Source organism: Salvelinus fontinalis, chromosome 8, assembly GCF_029448725.1.
Source record: "Salvelinus fontinalis isolate EN_2023a chromosome 8, ASM2944872v1, whole genome shotgun sequence".
Lineage (NCBI taxonomy): Eukaryota > Metazoa > Chordata > Actinopteri > Salmoniformes > Salmonidae > Salvelinus > Salvelinus fontinalis.
In genome coordinates this window covers 25,911,343-25,931,377 of record NC_074672.1, presented here as the reverse complement: position 1 = coordinate 25,931,377, position 20,035 = coordinate 25,911,343, and the positions used below count along the sequence as shown (strand labels likewise).

The 20,035-nt window shown below is 49.6% G+C and overlaps 1 protein-coding gene across 5 annotated transcripts in view; it reads left to right on the top strand.

Annotated features, from left to right (window-relative positions):
* The window catches only part of LOC129860967 (protein bassoon-like), a 199,278-nt gene that overhangs the window by 163,246 nt on the left and 15,997 nt on the right, over positions 1–20,035 (top strand). For all 5 annotated transcript variants that reach the window (XR_008760487.1, XR_008760486.1, XR_008760485.1 and 2 more), the window contains exons 4-5: positions 8,977–9,441; positions 11,622–18,281. Coding sequence is in view for 1 of the 5 variants with exons in the window: in XM_055931944.1 (XP_055787919.1) it covers positions 8,977–9,441; positions 11,622–18,281 (7,125 nt within the window). In the remaining 4 variants the exon portion in view is untranslated. The remainder of the gene's footprint in view (positions 1–8,976; positions 9,442–11,621; positions 18,282–20,035) is intronic.

Genomic DNA, 20,035 nt, shown 5'->3' with positions numbered 1-20,035 from the left:
GTCATTACCCTTGAACCAGATAACAATACACTTTATTTGTATATCATAATTCATACAGAGACCACAACTGAAGGTCAAGTACTCTACATTTCCCATGCAGTTTGTTTCGCTCATGTATTTCCTCATAATTCCTTCCTATTCATCTCTCTTATCTCTCTCTTATCTCTCTCTCTCTCTCTCTCTCTCTCTCTCTCTCTCTCTTATCTTTCTCTCTCTCTCTCTCTCTCTCTCTCTCTCCCCCCTCTCCCACTCAACTCTCTCCCTCTCCTCCCCCCCCCTCTCTCTCTCTCTCTCTCTCTCTTTCACTCTCTCTCACTCACTCTCTCTCACTCACTCTCTCTCTCTCTCACTCTCACTTCAAATATACCTACTATTGCTCGTTATCCTCATTGTAGAACTTTACACCACTATAGAAATGCTGGGTCTGCTTTTATTTGATGTGTATGTACTAGGCAAATAAGATAGTTTGACCCCTTTTCTAACCTAACTTACACACTGACTTAACTCTCACTATGGTATTACATACTCAAGAGGACTGAGAGACAGAGCATAGGCCACCTATATGAGAGAAACAGATGTATTCTCTGCTTGGCATGGAAACATTCATAGTCCTACTGCTTGTCCTAACTATAGAGAACACAGTACAGAACACAGTCATGGTGCCAGATCAGAAGTGTATATTTATGTTCCTCAGGACCATAGACACCCACTACTCAATGAAGCGGGTCACAGGCAGCCAGTTCTGAAGCCTTTCAATCAGGCAGATTGTAGTCTCAGTCAACCACTGGAGTGGGAAGACAAGCTCTTTGTGGGTAACTGCATTAGTGACACTTTAACCCTTAGCAGAAGAGAGAGTGAGTGTGTGAGATAAAGAGCAAACAAGGGTGAGAGAGTAAGAGCAAAAATAAAGATTGAGGGTAAAGGAGAGGTGTGTGAAGAGACACAAGTCCTCCTTTCTCTAGGATCAGAAATACTGTCCTCACCTTGGGTTACCACCACCAGTGATTACAAAGACAGACTCTTTCACCTCCTTTCTCTGAGAACAGTCTTTATAAGATCATGATTTGGTAAGAGTTCAAGTGGTGCAATTCAACGGTAGTTGCGTCGAGGATATTGCACCGTGGATGGCCAAGTTAATATAGAGAGCATTAGAGAGAAAAGGAAGAAAAGAGAAAATCTGAAGGAGAAAAATAAACAATAGAATTGAAATTGGGAAGTAGAGGATAATAAAAATAGGAGAGAGATTGAGAGAGGGTGAACAAATCCGGGGAAAGGCAGGAATAGAAAATGCACCAAAAGGGAATGGGGCTTTTAGGGAAAAGGATAGAGGAGAAGAGAGAGAGAAGGAGAGCTAGAGAGAGATGTCGAAGGAGGTGGCCTTAAACCCTAGCATGGCAGGAGAGAGAGAGCAGGAGAGGGAGGGGCAGTGATCTGTGAAATGGCTTTCCAGCTCTAATATGCATAGGGCTGTTCCACTGTTCCTCTCTATGGATCTCCCTCCCTCGTTCCTTCCTTCCTTCATTTCATTCCTCCGTGCCTTCCTCCCTCCCAGAGACCAGCAGGCCACTCAGGGTCCGGTCCTCTGAAGCTGGTCCACTGCCTCTAGTAGCAGGCAACGCTAGCTGATAACTAGCCCAGATAGCCATGGAACTATATCCCAGATGAGCATTTACAGGGAAATAGGACAGAGGGAGGGGCGCAGAGGAGGGGGACACATGAAGAGATGGGTTCTGTATCACTGTAACACCGCATGAGACCCTCTACACTCTGCTTTGGTCCACTTTACAATTGTGCTCGACAGGGGGATTGATAATGAGTAGTCGTGTCAATAGGATAGAGGACGTGCTTCTAGCAGATGAGGTTTGACGGATGGTGGTACAGTAGCTGTGGGGAACTGGGCTGTGGTTACCTGCCACGGAGTGGAGAGGCAGTGTGGATGGAAGTCAATAACTCACTCTGGCTCTGAGAGGCTCATCAAGAGCTTGGCTGGGTAGAAGGAAGCAATCCCACTGGGATTTTACTTCCTCTGTCATAAGACACTGATTTACTTTCTAGGCTGCGTCCCAAATGGCACCATATTCCCAATAGTGGGCTACTTTTGACTTTTGACTAGAGCTCATCTCCCTCATTTCTTCCTTCTTCTTTGTCTGTCCATCTTCCTTTATTCTTCTCATCACTCTTGCTCTATTTCATCCTTTCTCCTCACCCTCCACCACTTCTCTCCTATCTTTTCTGTCATTCCTTCTCTTCCTTCTCTTCGTCTTTGCCCGTTGGGCATCTCCGGTTCTCTTCTTCTTTCTCTGGTCAGCCCTGTGCTGACTGTTCCTCCATTTTGTGGCGTTGTGCTGTAGTGTAGTGGATTGTAGTGTAGTATGCTGCAGTGTAGTGTAGTGGATTGCAGTGTAGTGTGCTGTAGTGTAGTGTGATGCAGTGGATTGTAGTGTACTGTAGTGGATTGTAGTGTAGTATGTAGTGTGCTGTAGTGGAGTGTAGGGTAGTGTTGTGTAGTGTATTGTGCTGTAGTGGAGTGTAGGGTAGTGTAGTGTAGTGTGCTGTAGTGGAGTGTAGGGTAGTGTAGTGTTGTGTAGTGTATTGTGCTGTAGTGGATTGTAGGGTAGTGTAGTGTTGTGTTGTGTAGTGTATTGTGCTGTAGTGGAGTGTAGGGTAGTGTAGTGTAGTGTGCTGTAGTGGAGTGTAGGGTAGTGTAGTGTTGTGTAGTGTATTATGCTGTAGTGGAGTGTAGGGTAGTGTAGTGTTGTGTAGTGTATTGTGCTGTAGTGTAGTGTGATGCAGTGGATTGTAGTGTACTGTAGTGGATTGTAGTGTAGTGTGTAGTGTGTTGTATTGTAGTGTACTGTAGTGTAGTGTAGTGGATTGTGCTGTAGTGGAGTGTAGGGTAGTGTAGTGTAGTGTATTGTGCTGTAGTGGAGTGTAGGGTAGTGTAGTGTTGTGTAGTGTATTGTGCTGTAGTGGAGTGTAGGGTAGTGTAGTGTTGTGTAGTGTATTGTGCTGTAGTGGAGTGTAGTGTAGTGTATTGTGCTATAGTGTAGTGCGTTGTGCTGTAGTGGAGTGTTGTGTAGTGTAGTGTTGTGTAGTGTATTGTGCTGTAGTGGAGTGTAGTGTAGTGTATTGTGCTATAGTGTAGTGCGTTGTGCTGTAGTGGAGTGTTGTGTAGTGTAGTGTTGTGTAGTGTATTGTGCTGTAGTGGAGTGTAGTGTAGTGTATTGTGCTATAGTGTAGTGCGTTGTGCTGTAGTGGAGTGTAGGGTATTGTGCTATAGTGTAGTGCAGGGTAGTGTAGTGTATTGTATTATGCTGTAGTGGAGTGTAGTGTAGTGTAGTGTATTGTGCTATAGTGTAGTGCGTTGTGCTGTAGTGGAGTGTTGTGTAGTGTAGTGTTGTGTAGTGTATTGTGCTGTAGTGGAGTGTAGTGTAGTGTATTGTGCTATAGTGTAGTGCGTTGTGCTGTAGTGGAGTGTTGTGTAGTGTAGTGTTGTGTAGTGTATTGTGCTGTAGTGGAGTGTAGTGTAGTGTATTGTGCTATAGTGTAGTGCGTTGTGCTGTAGTGGAGTGTAGGGTAGTGTAGTGTAGTGTATTGTGCTGTAGGGTAGTGTAGTGTTGTGTAGTGTAGTGTATTGTATTATGCTGTAGTGGAGTGTAGTGTAGTGTATTGTATTATGCTGTAGTGGATTGTAGGGTAGTGTAGTGTTGTGTAGTGTATTATGCTGTTGTGGAGTGTAGGGTAGTGTTGTGTGCTGTAGTGGAGTGTAGGGTAGTGTAGTGTTGTGTAGTGTATTATGCTGTTGTGGAGTGTAGGGTAGTGTAGTGTTGTGTGCTGTAGTGGAGTGTAGGGTAGTGTTGTGTAGTGTATTGTGCTGTAGGGTAGTGTAGGGTAGTGTAGTGTTGTGTGCTGTAGTGGAGTGTAGGGTAGTGTAGTGTGCTGTAGTGGATTGTAGGGTAGTGTAGTGTTGTGTAGTGTATTGTGCTGTAGGGTAGTGTAGGGTAGTGTAGTGTGCTGTAGTGGAGTGTAGGGTAGTGTAGTGTTGTGTAGTGTAGTGTATTGTATTATGCTGTAGTGGAGTGTAGGGTAGTGTAGTGTTGTGTAGTGTATTGTGCTGTTGTGGAGTGTAGGGTAGTGTAGTGTGCTGTAGTGGATTGTAGGGTAGTGTAGTGTTGTGTAGTGTATTATGCTGTTGTGGAGTGTAGGGTAGTGTAGTGTTGTGTAGTGTATTGTGCTGTTGTGGAGTGTAGGGTAGTGTAGTGTTGTGTAGTGTAGTGTGCTGTAGTGGATTGTAGGGTAGTGTAGTGTTGTGTAGTGTATTATGCTGTTGTGGAGTGTAGGGTAGTGTAGTGTTGTGTAGTGTATTGTGCTGTTGTGGAGTGTAGGGTAGTGTAGTGTTGTGTAGTGTATTATGCTGTTGTGGAGTGTAGGGTAGTGTAGTGTTGTGTAGTGTAGTGTGCTGTAGTGGATTGTAGGGTAGTGTAGTGTTGTGTAGTGTATTATGCTGTTGTGGAGTGTAGGGTAGTGTAGTGTTGTGTGCTGTAGTGGAGTGTAGGGTAGTGTAGTGTTGTGTAGTGTATTATGCTGTTGTGGAGTGTAGGGTAGTGTAGTGTTGTGTAGTGTTGTGTGCTGTAGTGGAGTGTAGGGTAGTGTAGTGTTGTGTAGTGTATTGTGCTGTAGGGTAGTGTAGTGTTGTGTAGTGTTGTGTAGTGTATTATGCTGTTGTGGAGTGTAGGGTAGTGTAGTGTTGTGTAGTGTATTGTGCTGTAGGGCAGTGTAGGGTAGTGTAGTGTGCTGTAGTGGATTGTAGGGTAGTGTAGTGTTGTGTAGTGTATTGTGCTGTAGGGTAGTGTAGGGTAGTGTAGTGTGCTGTAGTGGATTGTAGGGTAGTGTAGTGTTGTGTAGTGTATTATGCTGTTGTGGAGTGTAGGGTAGTGTAGTGTAGTGTTGTGTGCTGTAGTGGAGTGTAGGGTAGTGTAGTGTTGTGTAGTGTATTGTGCTGTAGGGTAGTGTAGTGTTGTGTAGTGTTGTGTAGTGTATTATGCTGTTGTGGAGTGTAGGGTAGTGTAGTGTTGTGTAGTGTATTGTGCTGTTGTGGAGTGTAGGGTAGTGTAGTGTATTGTGCTGTAGTGGAGTGTAGGGTAGTGTAGTGTTGTGTAGTGTATTGTGCTGTTGTGGAGTGTAGGGTAGTGTAGTGTTGTGTAGTGTATTGTGCTGTTGTGGAGTGTAGGGTAGTGTAGTGTATTGTGCTGTAGTGGAGTGTAGGGTAGTGTAGTGTTGTGTAGTGTATTATGCTGTAGTGGAGTGTAGGGTAGTGTAGTGTATTATGCTGTAGTGGAGTGTAGGGTAGTGTAGTGTTGTGTAGTGTATTGTGCTGTAGTGGAGTGTAGTGTAGTGTATTGTATTATGCTGTAGTGGAGTGTAGGGTAGTGCAGTGTTGTGTAGTGTAGTGTGCTGTAGTGGAGTGTAGGGTAGTGTAGTGTTGTGTAGTGTATTATGCTGTTGTGGAGTGTAGGGTAGTGTAGTGTTGTGTAGTGTATTGTGCTGTAGTGGAGTGTAGGGTAGTGTAGTGTTGTGTAGTGTATTGTGCTGTTGTGGAGTGTAGGGTAGTGTAGTGTTGTGTAGTGTATTGTGCTGTTGTGGAGTGTAGGGTAGTGTAGTGTTGTGTAGTGTATTATGCTGTAGTGGAGTGTAGGGTAGTGTAGTGTATTATGCTGTTGTGGAGTGTAGGGTAGTGTAGTGTTGTGTGCTGTAGTGGAGTGTAGGGTAGTGTAGTGTTGTGTAGTGTATTGTGCTGTAGGGTAGTGTAGTGTTGTGTAGTGTTGTGTAGTGTATTATGCTGTTGTGGAGTGTAGGGTAGTGTAGTGTTGTGTAGTGTATTGTGCTGTAGGGTAGTGTAGTGTGCTGTAGTGGAGTGTAGGGTAGTGTAGTGTTGTGTAGTGTATTGTGCTGCAGTGGAGTGTAGGGTAGTGTAGTGTTGTGTAGTGTATTGTGCTGCAGTGGAGTGTAGGGTAGTCTTGTGTGCTGTAGTGTAGTGGAGTGTCTTGTAGTGGAGTGTAGGGTAGTGTAGTGTAATGTAGTGTATTGTGCTGTAGTGTAGTGTAGTGTATTGTGCTATAGTGTAGTGCGTTGTGCTGTAGTGGAGTGTAGGGTAGTGTAGTGTATTGTGCTGTAGTGGAGTGTATTATGCTGTAGTGGAGTGTAGGGTAGTGTAGTGTATTGTGCTGTAGTGGAGTGTATTATGCTGTAGTGGAGTGTTGGGTAGTGTAGTGCGTTGTGCTGTAGTGTAGTGCGTTGTGCTGTAGTGGAGTGTTGGGTAGTGTAATGCGTTGTGCTGTAGTGGAGTGTTGGGTAGTGTAATGCGTTGTGCTATAGTGTAGTGCGTTGTGCTGTAGTGGAGTGTTGGGTAGTGTAGTGCGTTGTGCTGTAGTGTAGTGCGTTGTGCTATAGTGTAGTGCGTTGTGCTGTAGTGTAGTGCGTTGTGCTGTAGTGGAGTGTTGGGTAGTGTAATGCGTTGTGCTATAGTGTAGTGCGTTGTGCTGTAGTGGAGTGTAGGGTAGTGTAGTGTAGTGTGCTGTAGTGGAGTGTAGGGTAGTGTATTGTGCCTGGAGGGAGTGTAGGGTAGTGTAGTGTAGTGTATTGTGCTATAGTGTAGTGCGTTGTGCTGTAGTGGAGTGTTGGGTAGTGTAGTGTAGTGTGCTGTAGTGGAGTGTAGGGTAGTGTATTGTGCCTGGAGGGAGTGTAGGGTAGTGTAGTGTAGTGCGTTGTGCTATAGTGTAGTGCGTTGTGCTGTAGTGGAGTGTAGGGTAGTGTAGTGTAGTGCGTTGTGCTGTAGTGGAGTGTAGGGTAGTGTAGTGTATTGTGCTATAGTGTAGTGCGTTGTGCTGTAGTGGTTTGTAGGGTAGTGTAGTGTAGTGTATTGTGCTGTAGTGGAGTGTATTGTGCTGTAGTGTAGTGTGCTGTGCTGTAGTGGTTTGTAGGGTAGTGTAGTGTAGTGTATTGTGCTGTAGTGGAGTGTATTGTGCTGTAGTGTAGTGTGCTGTGCTGTAGTGGTTTGTAGGGTAGTGTAGTGTAGTGTATTGTGCTGTAGTGGAGTGTATTGTGCTGTAGTGTAGTGTGCTGTGCTGTAGTGGTTTGTAGGGTAGTGTAGTGTAGTGTATTGTGCTGTAGTGGAGTGTATTGTGCTGTAGTGTAGTGTGCTGTGCTGTTGTTTAGTGTAGCGGAGTGGAGTCGATTTTAGTGTAGTACAGTGTGTAGTAGTGTGCTGTAGTGTAGTGAGCTGTAGTGTAGTGTGTAGTGTGGTGTAGTGGATTACAGTGTAGTCTGCTGTAGTGTAGTGTAGTGGATTGCAGTGTAGTCTGCTGTAGTGTAGGGTAGTGTAGTGGATTGTAGTGTAGTCTGCTGTAGTGTAGTGTAGTGGACTGCAGTGTAGTGTAGTGTGCTTTAGTGTAGTGTAATGTGCTGTCGTGTAGTGTTCTTTAGTGTAGAGTAGTGTAGGGTAGAATAGTGTAGGGTAGAGTAGTGTAGGGTATTGTAGGGTAGGGTAGAGTAGAGTAGGGTAGGGTAGGGTAGGGTAGTGTAGTTCAGGGTAGCGTAGGGTAAAATAGCTCTCTTCCAACTTGAGAGGGGCAGGGGTGGCTGCTTGCTGCACTACATACAGCACAACCAACTAAGTCACACTGCTTCTTGACACAATGCCCACTTGGAAACCAGCCACACCAATGTGTCGGAGGAAACACCGTACACCTGGTGACCGTGTCAGTTTGCACTGCCCCCGGCCTGCCACAGGAGTCACTAGCACGCTATGGAACAAGGACACGCCCGGCCTGCCACAGGAGTCACTAGCACGCTATGGGACAAGGACACGCCCGGCCTGCCACAGGAGTCACTAGCACGCTATGGGACAAGGACACGCCCGGCCTGCCACAGGAGTCACTAGCACGCTATGGGACAAGGACACGCCCGGCCTGCCACAGGAGTCACTAGCACGCTATGGGACAAGGACACGCCCGGCCTGCCGGCCAAACCCTCCCCTTACCCGGACGACGCTTGGCCAATTGTGCGCCACCCCATGGGTCTCTGGGTCACGGCCGGCTGCGACAAGAGCCTGGAATCGAACCCAGAATCTCTAGTGGCACAGCTAGCACTGTGATGCAGTGCCTCAGACCACTGCACCACTCGAGAGGCCCCATTTCAAGAAACTTGAACATATATCAAAAAAGTTTTCCAAAAGTATTATCAGATTAACTGTTTTGTGCAGATAATTATCATACTCAAGTTACAAATACTGGTAAACACTCAAATACATTGTTTTTTTATCACCAAAGAAGTGCACTGGGCCTGTATTAGCGGACTGATATAGACGTCTTCAGTGTGGGCAAAAAAACATGTCTGCACTGTGGTCAGATCAATATAGAGGAGTGGACCACAGTATTGCTCTCTGTCTTAAGAGCAATCGCTGTTATGAGTCCACCAGCAAATGAGAAATAGGGATATAATTTGTGGCTTTGCTAATCACACTTAAGAGAAAGAAAAAACTAAACACTACTGCTTGAAATAAACTATTAACCAGCTTGGCAGCTCTTGCAGGGAGGCTTTTATGCTTCATAGTTTTAAGAGGCTTACTTCTTGGAGAATACTGTAGTAGTGGACCTGGGCCAACACTCAGTCCCATTGTTATGGGAACATCATTGCTATGTGTGCCGGCTCCCCAGATGTGTTGTAGAAAGAAGCGTGATATCTCTTGATCTGGTAGCAGTCTGCCAATAGACAGTACTACTTTCTCCTCTGAGACCCACAGACTTAATCACAGTGAAGTCATGCTGTCACTCTTGTCCTTATCCACAGAATCACAGTGGAGATGAACATGAAATATGGGAGTGATGTTCTACTCTTGTTACATTCTTCAGTACCTACTCTCTGTAGCCCCTTCACTTTCTCACGTTCTCTCTCTTGTTTTTCTGATTTGTTTTGCAGAAGAAAGAATGGCTCTGTCTGAACTGCCAGACCCAGCGACTGATATCTGGAGGGCTCCGGGATCCCTCTCCTGTATCTCATCCGTCTCCAAAGCACCAACCAATGGGTTCTCCACACCACCAGGCACTGGCCAGTCAGCAGCCGGTTCAGCAGCCACCCTTCCAAAAATTGACCAATCAGCAGCAGGAAGGGTCGAGACAGATGCAGCCGCAGCAGCAGAAGCCCCAGACAGCCCTGGGGAGCGGACCTTTCGAACCAACTGCAGCAAAGCAACCTGGAGACACAAAGGCCCCTGTCCAGGCCACACCTACACCTGCAATCGAGCCCCTGAAACAACCAAAGGCCACGGAAGAGACTACGCCAAAACCAGAGAAGTTGGTGGAACCCGCCATAGACACCAAACCGACTCAGAAGAAGGGAGAGCCAATCACACCAATAAAAGAGATAAAGAAGTCGAGATATGATGTAATTCATTTTGATAAGGCTGTGTTGTTATACACTGCTCAAAAAAATAAAGGGAACACTTAAACAACACAATGTAACTCCAAGTCAATCACACTTCTGTGAAATCAAACTGTCCACTTAGGAAGCAACACTGATTGACAATACATTTCACATGCTGTTGTGCAAATGGAATAGACAAAATGTGGAAATTATAGGCAATTAGCAAGACACCCCCAAAAAAGGAGTGATTCTGCAGGTGGTGACCACAGACCACTTCTCAGTTCCAATGCTTAGTGGCTGATGTTTTGGTCACTTTTGAATGCTGGCGGTGCTCTCACTCTAGTGGTAGCATGAGACGGAGTCTACAACCCACACAAGTGGCTCAGGTAGTGCAGTTCATCCAGGATGGCACATCAATGCGAGCTGTGGCAAAAAGGTTTGCTGTGTCTGTCAGCGTAGTGTCCAGAGCATGGAGGCGCTACCAGGAGACAGGCCAGTACATCAGGAGACGTGGAGGAGGCCGTAGGAGGGCAACCCAGCAGCAGGACCGCTACCTCCGCCTTTGTGCAAGGAGGTGCACTGCCAGAGCCCTGCAAAATGACCTCCAGCAGGCCACAAATGTGCATGTGTCAGCATATGGTCTCACAAGGGGTCTGAGGATCTCATCTCGGTACCTAATGGCAGTCAGGCTACCTCTGGCGAGCACATGGAGGGCTGTGCGGCCCCACAAAGAAATGCCACCCCACACCATGACTGACCCATCGCCAAACCGGTCATGCTGGAGGATGTTGCAGGCAGCAGAACGTTCTCCACGGCGTCTCCAGACTCTGTCACGTCTGTCACATGTGCTCATGTGCTCAGTGTGAACCTGCTTTCATCTGTGAAGAGCACAGGGCGCCAGTGGCGAATTTGCCAATCTTGGTGTTCTCTGGCAAATGCCAAACGTCCTGCACGGTGTTGGGCTGTAAGCACAACCCCCACCTGTGGACGTCGGGCCCTCATACCACCCTCATGGAGTCTGTTTCTGACCATTTGAGCAGACACATGCACATTTGTGGCCTGCTGGAGGTCATTTTGCAGGGCGCTGGCAGTGCACCTCCTTGCACAAAGGCGGAGGTAGCGGTCCCGCTGCTGGGTTGTTGCCCTCCTACGGCCTCCTCCACGTCTCCTGATGTACTGGCCTGTCTCCTGGTAGCGCCGCCATGCTCTGGACACTACGCTGACAGACACAGCAAACCTTTTTGCCACAGCTCGCATTGATGTGCCATCCTGGATGAACTGCACTACCTGAGCCACTTGTGTGGGTTGTAGACTCCGTCTCATGCTACCACTGGAGTGAGAGCACCGCCAGCATTCAAAAGTGACCAAAACTTCAGCCAGGAAGCATAGGAACTGAGAAGTGATCTGTGGTCACCACCTGCAGAATCACTCCTTTATTGGGGGTGTCTTGCTAATTGCCTGTAATTTCCACCTTTTGTCTATTCCATTTGCACAACAGCATGTGAAATGTTTTGTCAATCAGTGTTGCTTCCTAAGTGGACAGTTTGATTTCACAGAAGTGTGATTGACTTGGAGTTACATTGTGTTGTTTAAGTGTTCCCTTTATTTTTTTGAGCAGTGTATATTAAAGCAAGATGTTGGTTGTAGGACCTTCAGTAGATTTGAAATGGGATAATGTATTGCTAGTTTATAGCCACAGTATAGCAATTGATTAGAAAATGGGATCCAATCTTTTCTGTGCCTTCTCTCTTCCTCTGCAGCTTGTTATTGACGTCTAGAAAAGAATGCTGATGAAGCAGGCGCCAGCCATAGCACTGACGAATTTACTCCACACAGAGAAAATTTATGTTTTTCATTTTAGCCATCGCTCCTCTTGAAATATGAAGCATTAAGATTGGTACAACCATGAATATGCAAAGCCATCAAGGCCTTAGTTAGTGGTTCTGAATTAGTGCTGATGTGAATACCAAAGTGCTCCACTCTAATCCCCACTGCTCTCTAATGTTCACTGTGAGTATGGGTGGAATTCTATGAGGAGCAGAACATTACGAATAAAATGTTTAGAATAGTCATTGCATAAGATCATTTCGGGGGTTTTCAGGTCTTTTTCAGGTATTTTTCCTAGTCTGATGTATTGTTTTTGGCTGATCTCTTATGTCTTACTTATTAGTTATTTTGTCTTTCTCTGTCTATCCCCTTAGGAGACCAAGAACAGCACTCAGGACCTGTCGCGGAGCCCCCAGAGCCTGAGCGACACGGGCTACTCCTCCGACGGCATCTCCAGCTCCCACAGCGAGATCATCGGCCTCATCCAGGAGGAGGAGATGAAGCTGAGTGAGAGGGGCATCAGCGGGCGTGGCAGCCCCCCCAGCCCCTCCGAGATCACCAAGCTGGAGAGCTCCATGAGGCCCCTGCTGGAGTGCAAGACCCTGCCAGTTGAGGAGAGGGAGCGCGAAAGGGGCCGGAGCCGGCACCACCGAGAGCAGAGACCCCGGTCGCTGTCGATCACTCCGGAGGCCTATGACTCTGATGAGGAGCTGGAGGACATTGTGGAAGAGGAGGAGGAGGACGGAGGAGACTGGGAGTCCAAACAGGAGCACAAGAGCAGTGCCGCTCCCAAAGAGGAGAAGAAAGTGGCCGAGCCGGAGCCGATGACAGATGAGGAGTTCATGAGGAGGCAGATCATGGAGATGAGCGCTGACGAGGACAACGAGGAAGAGGAGGAGGATATGGAGGAAGAGGACGAGGAGGACGAAGGCTACGGCTACCAAAAACCGAAAAAAACACACAAGCACATCTCAGAGTTGACGAAAGAGAAGCGCCGCCTCTCTCACCAGTCCAGCAGCTTTGAGGAGGACACCAAAAGCTCCAGCGACATCTACAAATGTTCTGCGGAGGAAGGAGAGGAGGGGGGTATGGGGGGCCTGCGCCGCTTCAAGACAATCGAGCTCAACAACACCAACAGCTACAGCCGCGACATGGAGCTCAACAACGAGAACGACCTCAGCCTGGACCGAGAGCCCGAGTTGGAGATGGAGAGCCTGACGGGGTCTCCCGAGGAGCGCTCCAGGGGTGAGTACTCCTCCACCCTGCCACCCACCACCTCCAGCTACAACTCTGGCACCTCCCCCACCTCCATCTCCTCCATGGAGGAAGACAGCGACAGCAGTCCCAGTCGCAGGCAGAGACTGGAGGACGCCAAGCAGCAGAGGAAGGCCCGCCACCGCTCCCACGGCCCCCTGTTGCCCACCATTGAGGACTCCTCGGAGGAGGACGAGCTGAGAGAGGAGGAGGAGCTGCTGCGGGAGCAGGAGAAGATGAGGGATCTGGAGCAACAGAGGATCCGCAGCACGGCTAGGAAGACCAAAAGAGATAAGGAGGAGCTGAGGGCCCAGAGACGCAGGGAGAGATCCAAGACGCCCCCCAGCAACCTCTCCCCCATCGAGGATGCCTCCCCTACTGAGGAGCTGCGACAAGCTGCGGAGATGGAGGAGCTCCACCGATCCTCTGCCTCAGAATACTCCCCCCAGAGCCTTGACTCAGAGGCTGAGGGATACGAGTCTAAACTCTACAAGTCTGGCAGCGAGTATAACTTGCCCACATTCATGTCTCTGTACTCTCCTACTGAGAAGTCGTCGACGACCTCAACCACCACCGTGCCCTCCAGCAGCAAGCCCCTGAAGAGTGCTGAGGAGGTGTATGAGGAAATGATGAGGAAAGCCGAGTTGCTGCAGAAACAACAGAAACAGCAACAGCAGCAGCAACAAGGGAGACACAACAGTGCATATGAGGACGACACGAATGGCCAACAGTATGAAGATGAGTATGAGTATGAGCAGGCTGAGACTAGTTATGAAAACGAGGCGGCAGAGACAGGAGACATCTACGAAGAGATCCGCCAGACCTCCCAAAACATCACTAAGATGCATCAAACCTCAGCCCTGGAGTTACAGCAGCAGGCAGACGAGCAGGTGGAAATAGACGACAGCACCTATCCAGATAAGCAGCTTTTAGATACAGGGTCAGCCTTCGCTAAGCTGCTTGAGCAGACCAATGACTTATTGACTCCTGGCAACAGCCCCACTCAGCTCTCTGCACCTGTGACTTTTTCTGAGACCGGAGGAAGGATCCCTGATGTACGGGTGACACAACACTACTCCAAAGATGTCCATAAAGCCGGGATGAAGAGCCAGACTGGTAAAAATGGCATTACTCCAGTGGCTGCCGCCACCACAATAGCAGCCTACGGGGTTTATTCCCGGGATGCAGTGACCATCTCTCACACAAGCGCTAGTCAAACGATGACGACCAGCCAATCCATCATGTATGGTCGACAAACTGGAGGACCTGCCACTTCAACCACAACCATCTCAAATGTGTGCAGCAAGATAGCGGAGATAACACAGGCTTACAGCCAAAGAGAGGTGGTTGCGAGAAGGGTGGGCGAGAGCCGAGGGGTCCAAGCTAGAGAGAGTGCGACATCTTCAGAGCATGTCATAGAGCCCCGCTCGACAAAGATGTACTCGTACTACAAGAGCTCCAGCTCCCCTCTGTCTCCCTCTGCCTCGCCCACTGAGAGCCCAAGTCGCTCACCCTCCAGGAGTGCCGAGATATCCACTCAGACATTCAGCCCAGGCATAGGGGCTCTGTCGGCTGGCTCGGGGCCCACCTCCCCAGTGATGGCCCAGGGGACACAGACATCTCAAAGGGCCGTATCCCCACGTCTCTTCAGACAGCAATCCTCCCAGCATGCCCCCTACATGGTCGCAGAGCCCACAAGCCCTGCCAAACCAATGACGGTCAACACCGCCACGTCACCTTTATCCTCGCCCACCAGATTCATCCGACAGTCGACATTTGACAGCTACTCTCCACAGGCCAGTCCGCCAGACACCCCTCCATACCACCAGTCTCCCCAGCACAGCTTCTATAGGATGCAGAAGGTGGAGAAGGTCAGTGTTGGAACCAGCATGGTCACCACAGCTAGCACCTACAGCCGTGGTTCCATGTCAATGGACAACATCTCTCTCTGCAGGATCTCAAGCATCCCGGGGACCTCGAGTGTCGAGCCGGGCCAGATGATCCATGGTGGGAGTGTGGTGGATCTGAGAACAGTAGATCTGAGAACAGCCACTAACGCAGCTCACATTATCATGACTGCCCATGGCATGGATCTTACCTCCCTGGCTAGAGAAACACGCAAATACACCAGCAGGCCCGAGGGGAGCCACCCCTCCAGTATCATCCAGCCCCTCATCATGAACCTGAACACCCAGCAGCAGCCCCACGTAATGGTATCCACTGCAACCACGATGAGCGTCACGGTGGCCACCTCCATGTTCATATCACAGCCCCAACAGCCCATGGTCTATGGGGACCCTCTACAAAACAGAGTTGACCTCGGTCAGGGCATGGGCTCAGCCATGTGCCTGTCACAGAACAAACCACTTCCCACTGACCCATCCATCCCCAAGATCGACGCCAAGCTGGAGGACCTGAGCATCCAGCAGCAGCAGCTTCTCCAGCAGCAGCAAAAGCTTCAACAGCAACAGCAGCTCTTGGAGCAACAGCTCCAGCAACACCACCAGATGCAGCAGCAGTCCTCCGTAGCTCGGTTCAACCTACCAGGCCAGATGACGCTGCTCAAGAAAGACCTTCTGGTCAGCCAAACCAGCAATACCCCAGCCGTGGTCAGTACTATATCCCCTGCCGTTGCCCCTGATATCTACGGCACTGTAGGTCCCCTGGAGCTGAAGAGCAAACCAACCCCGGCAGGTGTGATGCACCTGGCTGGGGGTGGGCCTCATGGCATGATGGTCCAAATGGATGGGGCCCCACAGGGAGGACCAGTGACCCAGCTGGTGAAGACAGAGGAGGGCAAGGATGCCGTGGACCTCACAGGGGGACAGATCAAAGCTGAGAACCAACCAGCTTGCTGTGATGTTGTGTACCAACTCCCATTTGGAGGTAGCTGCGTTGGCGGACCATTCTCCCAAAAGCCAAATGTTGATGAGAAAGTGGCCACTCAAGAGCCAAGACCACACTCTGTGCCACCACTCTCTTATGAGTCGGACCAGGAGGGCCAGTATCAGGAGTTTTCTATGGATGGGCGTAAAGCCTACACATTACCGTTCCCTGGCCGGCTACAGCCCTCGATGTCTGACACCAACCTAGCAGAGGCCGGACTCCAGTCCTACCACTCCAAGATGGACCCACACTTCCAGACCTCTGGAGAGCTGGCTGTGGATCTCAGCACCATGAAACACACCTATGAGGGAGGCTTCCTCGGACTGGGCATGCAGTATGGCTCCTACACTGACCTACGCCATGGAGGGGACATCACTGCAACTGCCCTGCCCATACGCAGATTCAACTCCCTGTCAAACATCAGCTCTGACTATGGCTACTCCCCCCGAGACCTCGCTAACTTCCAGGAGTCCAACCTGGCCCAGTACAGTGCCACCACTGCCAGAGAGATCAGTCGAATGTGCGCTGCCCTCAACTCAATGGACCGCTATGGGAGCAACCCAGAGCTTGTGCAATATGGTGTAGGCAGAGGAACAGGTCCAGGTGGCAGGCTTAACTCTATGAGACAAAATATGCTCTATGGACCTGACGGGAAGCCAATCTCTCACACCCAAGCGCTCACCAACATGATCAATGCCAGGCAAGCCAGCCTCCGAGCCATGTACCCGTCTGCCATGAGGTCTGCAGATGGGATGACCTATTCTACCATCAACACACCCATCGCCTCCACCTTGCCAATCACTACCCAGCCTGCCTCAGTGTTGCGCCCGCTATTAAGTGGAGTGTACAGGCCTTTACCCACAGCCAATATGACACCTGTGCCTCTGGCCAGCCTTACCAGGATGCCTGTGAACCCACGGATGCCTATGTCTGGAAAGGCCCCATACCGTTATCCGACTCCCAACGTCTTCCCATCTACGACGTCGGCCCCTGTGAGCATGCCTGCCGCCGTCACCACCACTCAGGATGCCCCAATCTACCTAGGGAAGCCCTCTGTGACATCAAGTGGATCTGATCCCCTGTATCAATCTCCTGTTGCCCATACATCAGCCTCAGTGAGCTTGCCAACGGAGTCCGAGCAGCAGCCCATAAACCTGACTCAGGCTCACCTCCACACTCAGGCCCCAGGGCAGCCCCAGGTCCAGCCTCAGAACCAGCCCCCAGCTCAGGCCCAGCACATGCAACCTCAATTCCACCCTCAGGGCCAGCATCCACCCCAGAGCCAGCCACCTCCAGCCCATGCTTACCCCCCAACACAAAGCTACACTGGGCCCCAGAGCAGCACCCAGCCCCATCACCCAACCCCACCCTCCAGCGGCCCTGTCAACCCGGAGACCGAGACTGAGGAGGAGAGGCTGCACCGCCAGCAGGAGCAGCTTCTGCAAATGGAGCGGGAACGCGTGGAGTTGGAGAAGCTGCGTCAGCTGCGTCTGCAGGAGGAGCTGGAGAGAGAGCGCATGGAGCTGCAGCGGCACCGTGAGAAAGAGCAGATGCTGGTGCACAGGGAGATCCAGGAGCTGCAGACCATCAAGGAGCAGGTCCTGCAGCAGCAGCAAGCTGAGAGGGAGAACCAGCTGGTGATGCAGAAGGAGCAGTTGGCCCAGCAGAAAGCCCAGCTTGACCAGATCCAGTCGCTGCAGCAGCAGCTCCAGCAGCAGCTCGAGGAGCAGAAGCGACAAAAGACTGCTGCAGCTGCTGCTGCAGCCACCGCAGCCGCTCAGTTGGACCAGAGCGGCCAGATGCTGCAGCCCTACAGAAACCAAATGGGCTTCAGGTCCCTGCCCAACTCCTCCTCAGACATGTGTCTAAGGAACAACGAGGAGCAGATGGAGACCAGGACCAACATGAGAAAGCAGAACTCCACCTCCATGCCCCGACTGAGGGATGGAATGGAGGGCGAGAGCGTTGAGTTCTACGGAGCCCGGAGGATCGTGGACAGTTGCGTTCAAACAGACGAAGAGGACGGTGAGGAGAGGTACATAATGTCTAGACGCAGACGCAACAGGCGCAGTGTGGACCGCAGCGTCCAGACCGACGACGATGAGGAGAAAGTGGAGTGGGAGCAGCCTGTGAGACGCAGACGCTCACGCTTCTCCAGGCACTCGGATCCCGGGGCCGACCACAAGACTGACACAGCCTCCAAGACGGCCACCTCATCCAGCATCGCCATTCAGACCATTCGAGACTGCTCCTGCCAGACCGAAACAGACCAGCTGGGGAAGGTGTCCCCGGCCATCCACGTCACTGTCCCAGACCCGAACAAAGTGGAGATCGTCCACTACATCTCAGGCCCTGAAAGGACCCAGAAGGGTCAAAGCCTAGCCTGCCAAACAGATGTGGAGGCCCAGTCTCAGGGCGTGGTGGTGCCACAGCTCAGCGTGCCCACCACCATCAGCCCCTACTCCACAGGTATCCAGCTGGTTGGCTCCGCCGACCCGCGGCAGCAGCAGAACAGGAGGAGGTCTGACCCCATGGAGATCAGCTACCAGACCCAGACCCAGACCCAGCCCATGAACCACCTCCACAACGAGTCCCTTTCCAGCCTGATCCGTCAGCCCCCCAAGTCCCCCCAGGTGCTCTACTCCCCTGTGTCCCCCGTCTCCCCCCACCGCTTGCTGGAGACCTCCCTTTCCAGCGGCGGGCTGAACAAGGCCCATGTCACTCCCCAGCAGAAGGCCTACACAGCCGAGTCACCCCAGCGCCACCCCAGCATGCCCCGCCCTATTAAGAACACACAGAGGTCCATGTCTGACCCCAAGTTGCTGAGCCCCACCACTGACGAGCACACTAAGGCCAGGCTAAACCTGTACCAGCAGCAAGCTCTTCAGAGCCAGGTAGGTCACAAGGTCAATCCTTTGATCCTCAACAGCTATTTCTGTGCACATGCAGAGACTGAAAGAAAGCAAAGTCTTATTTAAATCGTAGCATCACATAGACAGTTGTCTTTTTAATGTTGAGTATGAATTCAACTGTAGTACAGTATGTATCGAATTGACAGACTGATATTAAAATGTGGCCCCATAAACATACAGTGCATTAACATACAATGCTATACTATACATAAAACATACAAGACAATTTACACACATTTAACACTGACAGATCTCTAGTTTAAAAAAACACCATTGAGGCATGTCCTCCAACATCTTACTAATGCACAACTTCCTAAGTGAACACTATCAAAGTATCTCTACATTAAAGTTGATATTTTTGGCAAGAAATTTCAGGCAAAACCTGACAATGATATCTCCATTCATCCAATACTAACTCCAACTGTTTGTTACTCTTGCTTAAATGGCAAATTACAGATTGACGTTTGTCCCCCCTATATACAGATTACTATGAAGGGAAGAAAATGCTGAAAGAATTCTGAAATTTAAGTGAACCGTCCGCCGTATTTGTGAATAATGCTTTCTTTTGTGGTTTTTATTATTATTAATTTATTTATTTGCACACAATAACATACAAAACAGTATGATAAGAATTTAAAAGGCAAACGGAAGCGTGTGCAGGACAGGTAAAAAAAAAACTGAGAGGCTTGTAAGGCCCTCTTTAAAATATGTATAAAACCATAGAAAAAAGTATCCCGATTTTTAAGACCAATTAATAAATCATTTGAGATTTACACAAAGAAAAAGGAAAAAATTATGATTTGGGGTGGATGATGCATTATTAAAATGCATAATCAAAGTAAGTGACAAATAGGCAGGAAACTATTGGGATGAGTCATTGAGTGGAATGTCCAGTAGATATTTTTCATTTTGTATTTGAAGGAGTTGTTGAAGGAGCTGTTGCAGTGTTTGAGGGGGTCAGGGAGACTTAACAGATAATGATTGACCTCTGTAATGTGGGTGATGGCGAACTGACCTAATCTTGTACGGAAAAAAGTTGTGTGGAATTCAGTGTCAGTTCTTGTAGGGTAATGATGAACCTGAGTATTACATTTGAATAGCATTTGAAAAGATACAGGGAGTAGATTAATTTTGAATTGAAGACAAACAAACAGACTTGAAATAGTTTGATTTCATAAATATTGAGGATTTGAAGGCGATGAATACGTGGAGTCAGAACTGGCACGACTGTCAGAACTGGCACGACTGTCAGAACTGGCACGACTGTCAGAACTGGCACGACTGTCAGAACTGGCACGACTGTCAGAACTGGCACGACTGTCAGAACTGGCACGACTGTCAGAACTGGTACGACTGTCAGAAATGGCACGACTGTCAGAACTGGCACGACTGTCAGAACTGGCACGACTGTCAGAACTGGCACGACTGTCAGAACTGGTACGACTGTCAGAAATGGCACGACTGTCAGAACTGGCACGACTGTCAGAAATGGCACGACTGTCAGAACTGGCACAACTGTCAGAAATGGCACGACTGTCAGAACTGGCACGACTGTCAGAAATGGCACGACTGTCAGAACTGGCACGACTGTCAGAACTGGCACGACTGTCAGAAATGGCACGACTGTCAGAACTGGCACGACTGTCAGAACTGGCACGACTGTCAGAAATGGCACGACTGTCAGAACTGGCACGACTGTCAGAAATGGCACGACTGTCAGAAATGGCACGACTGTC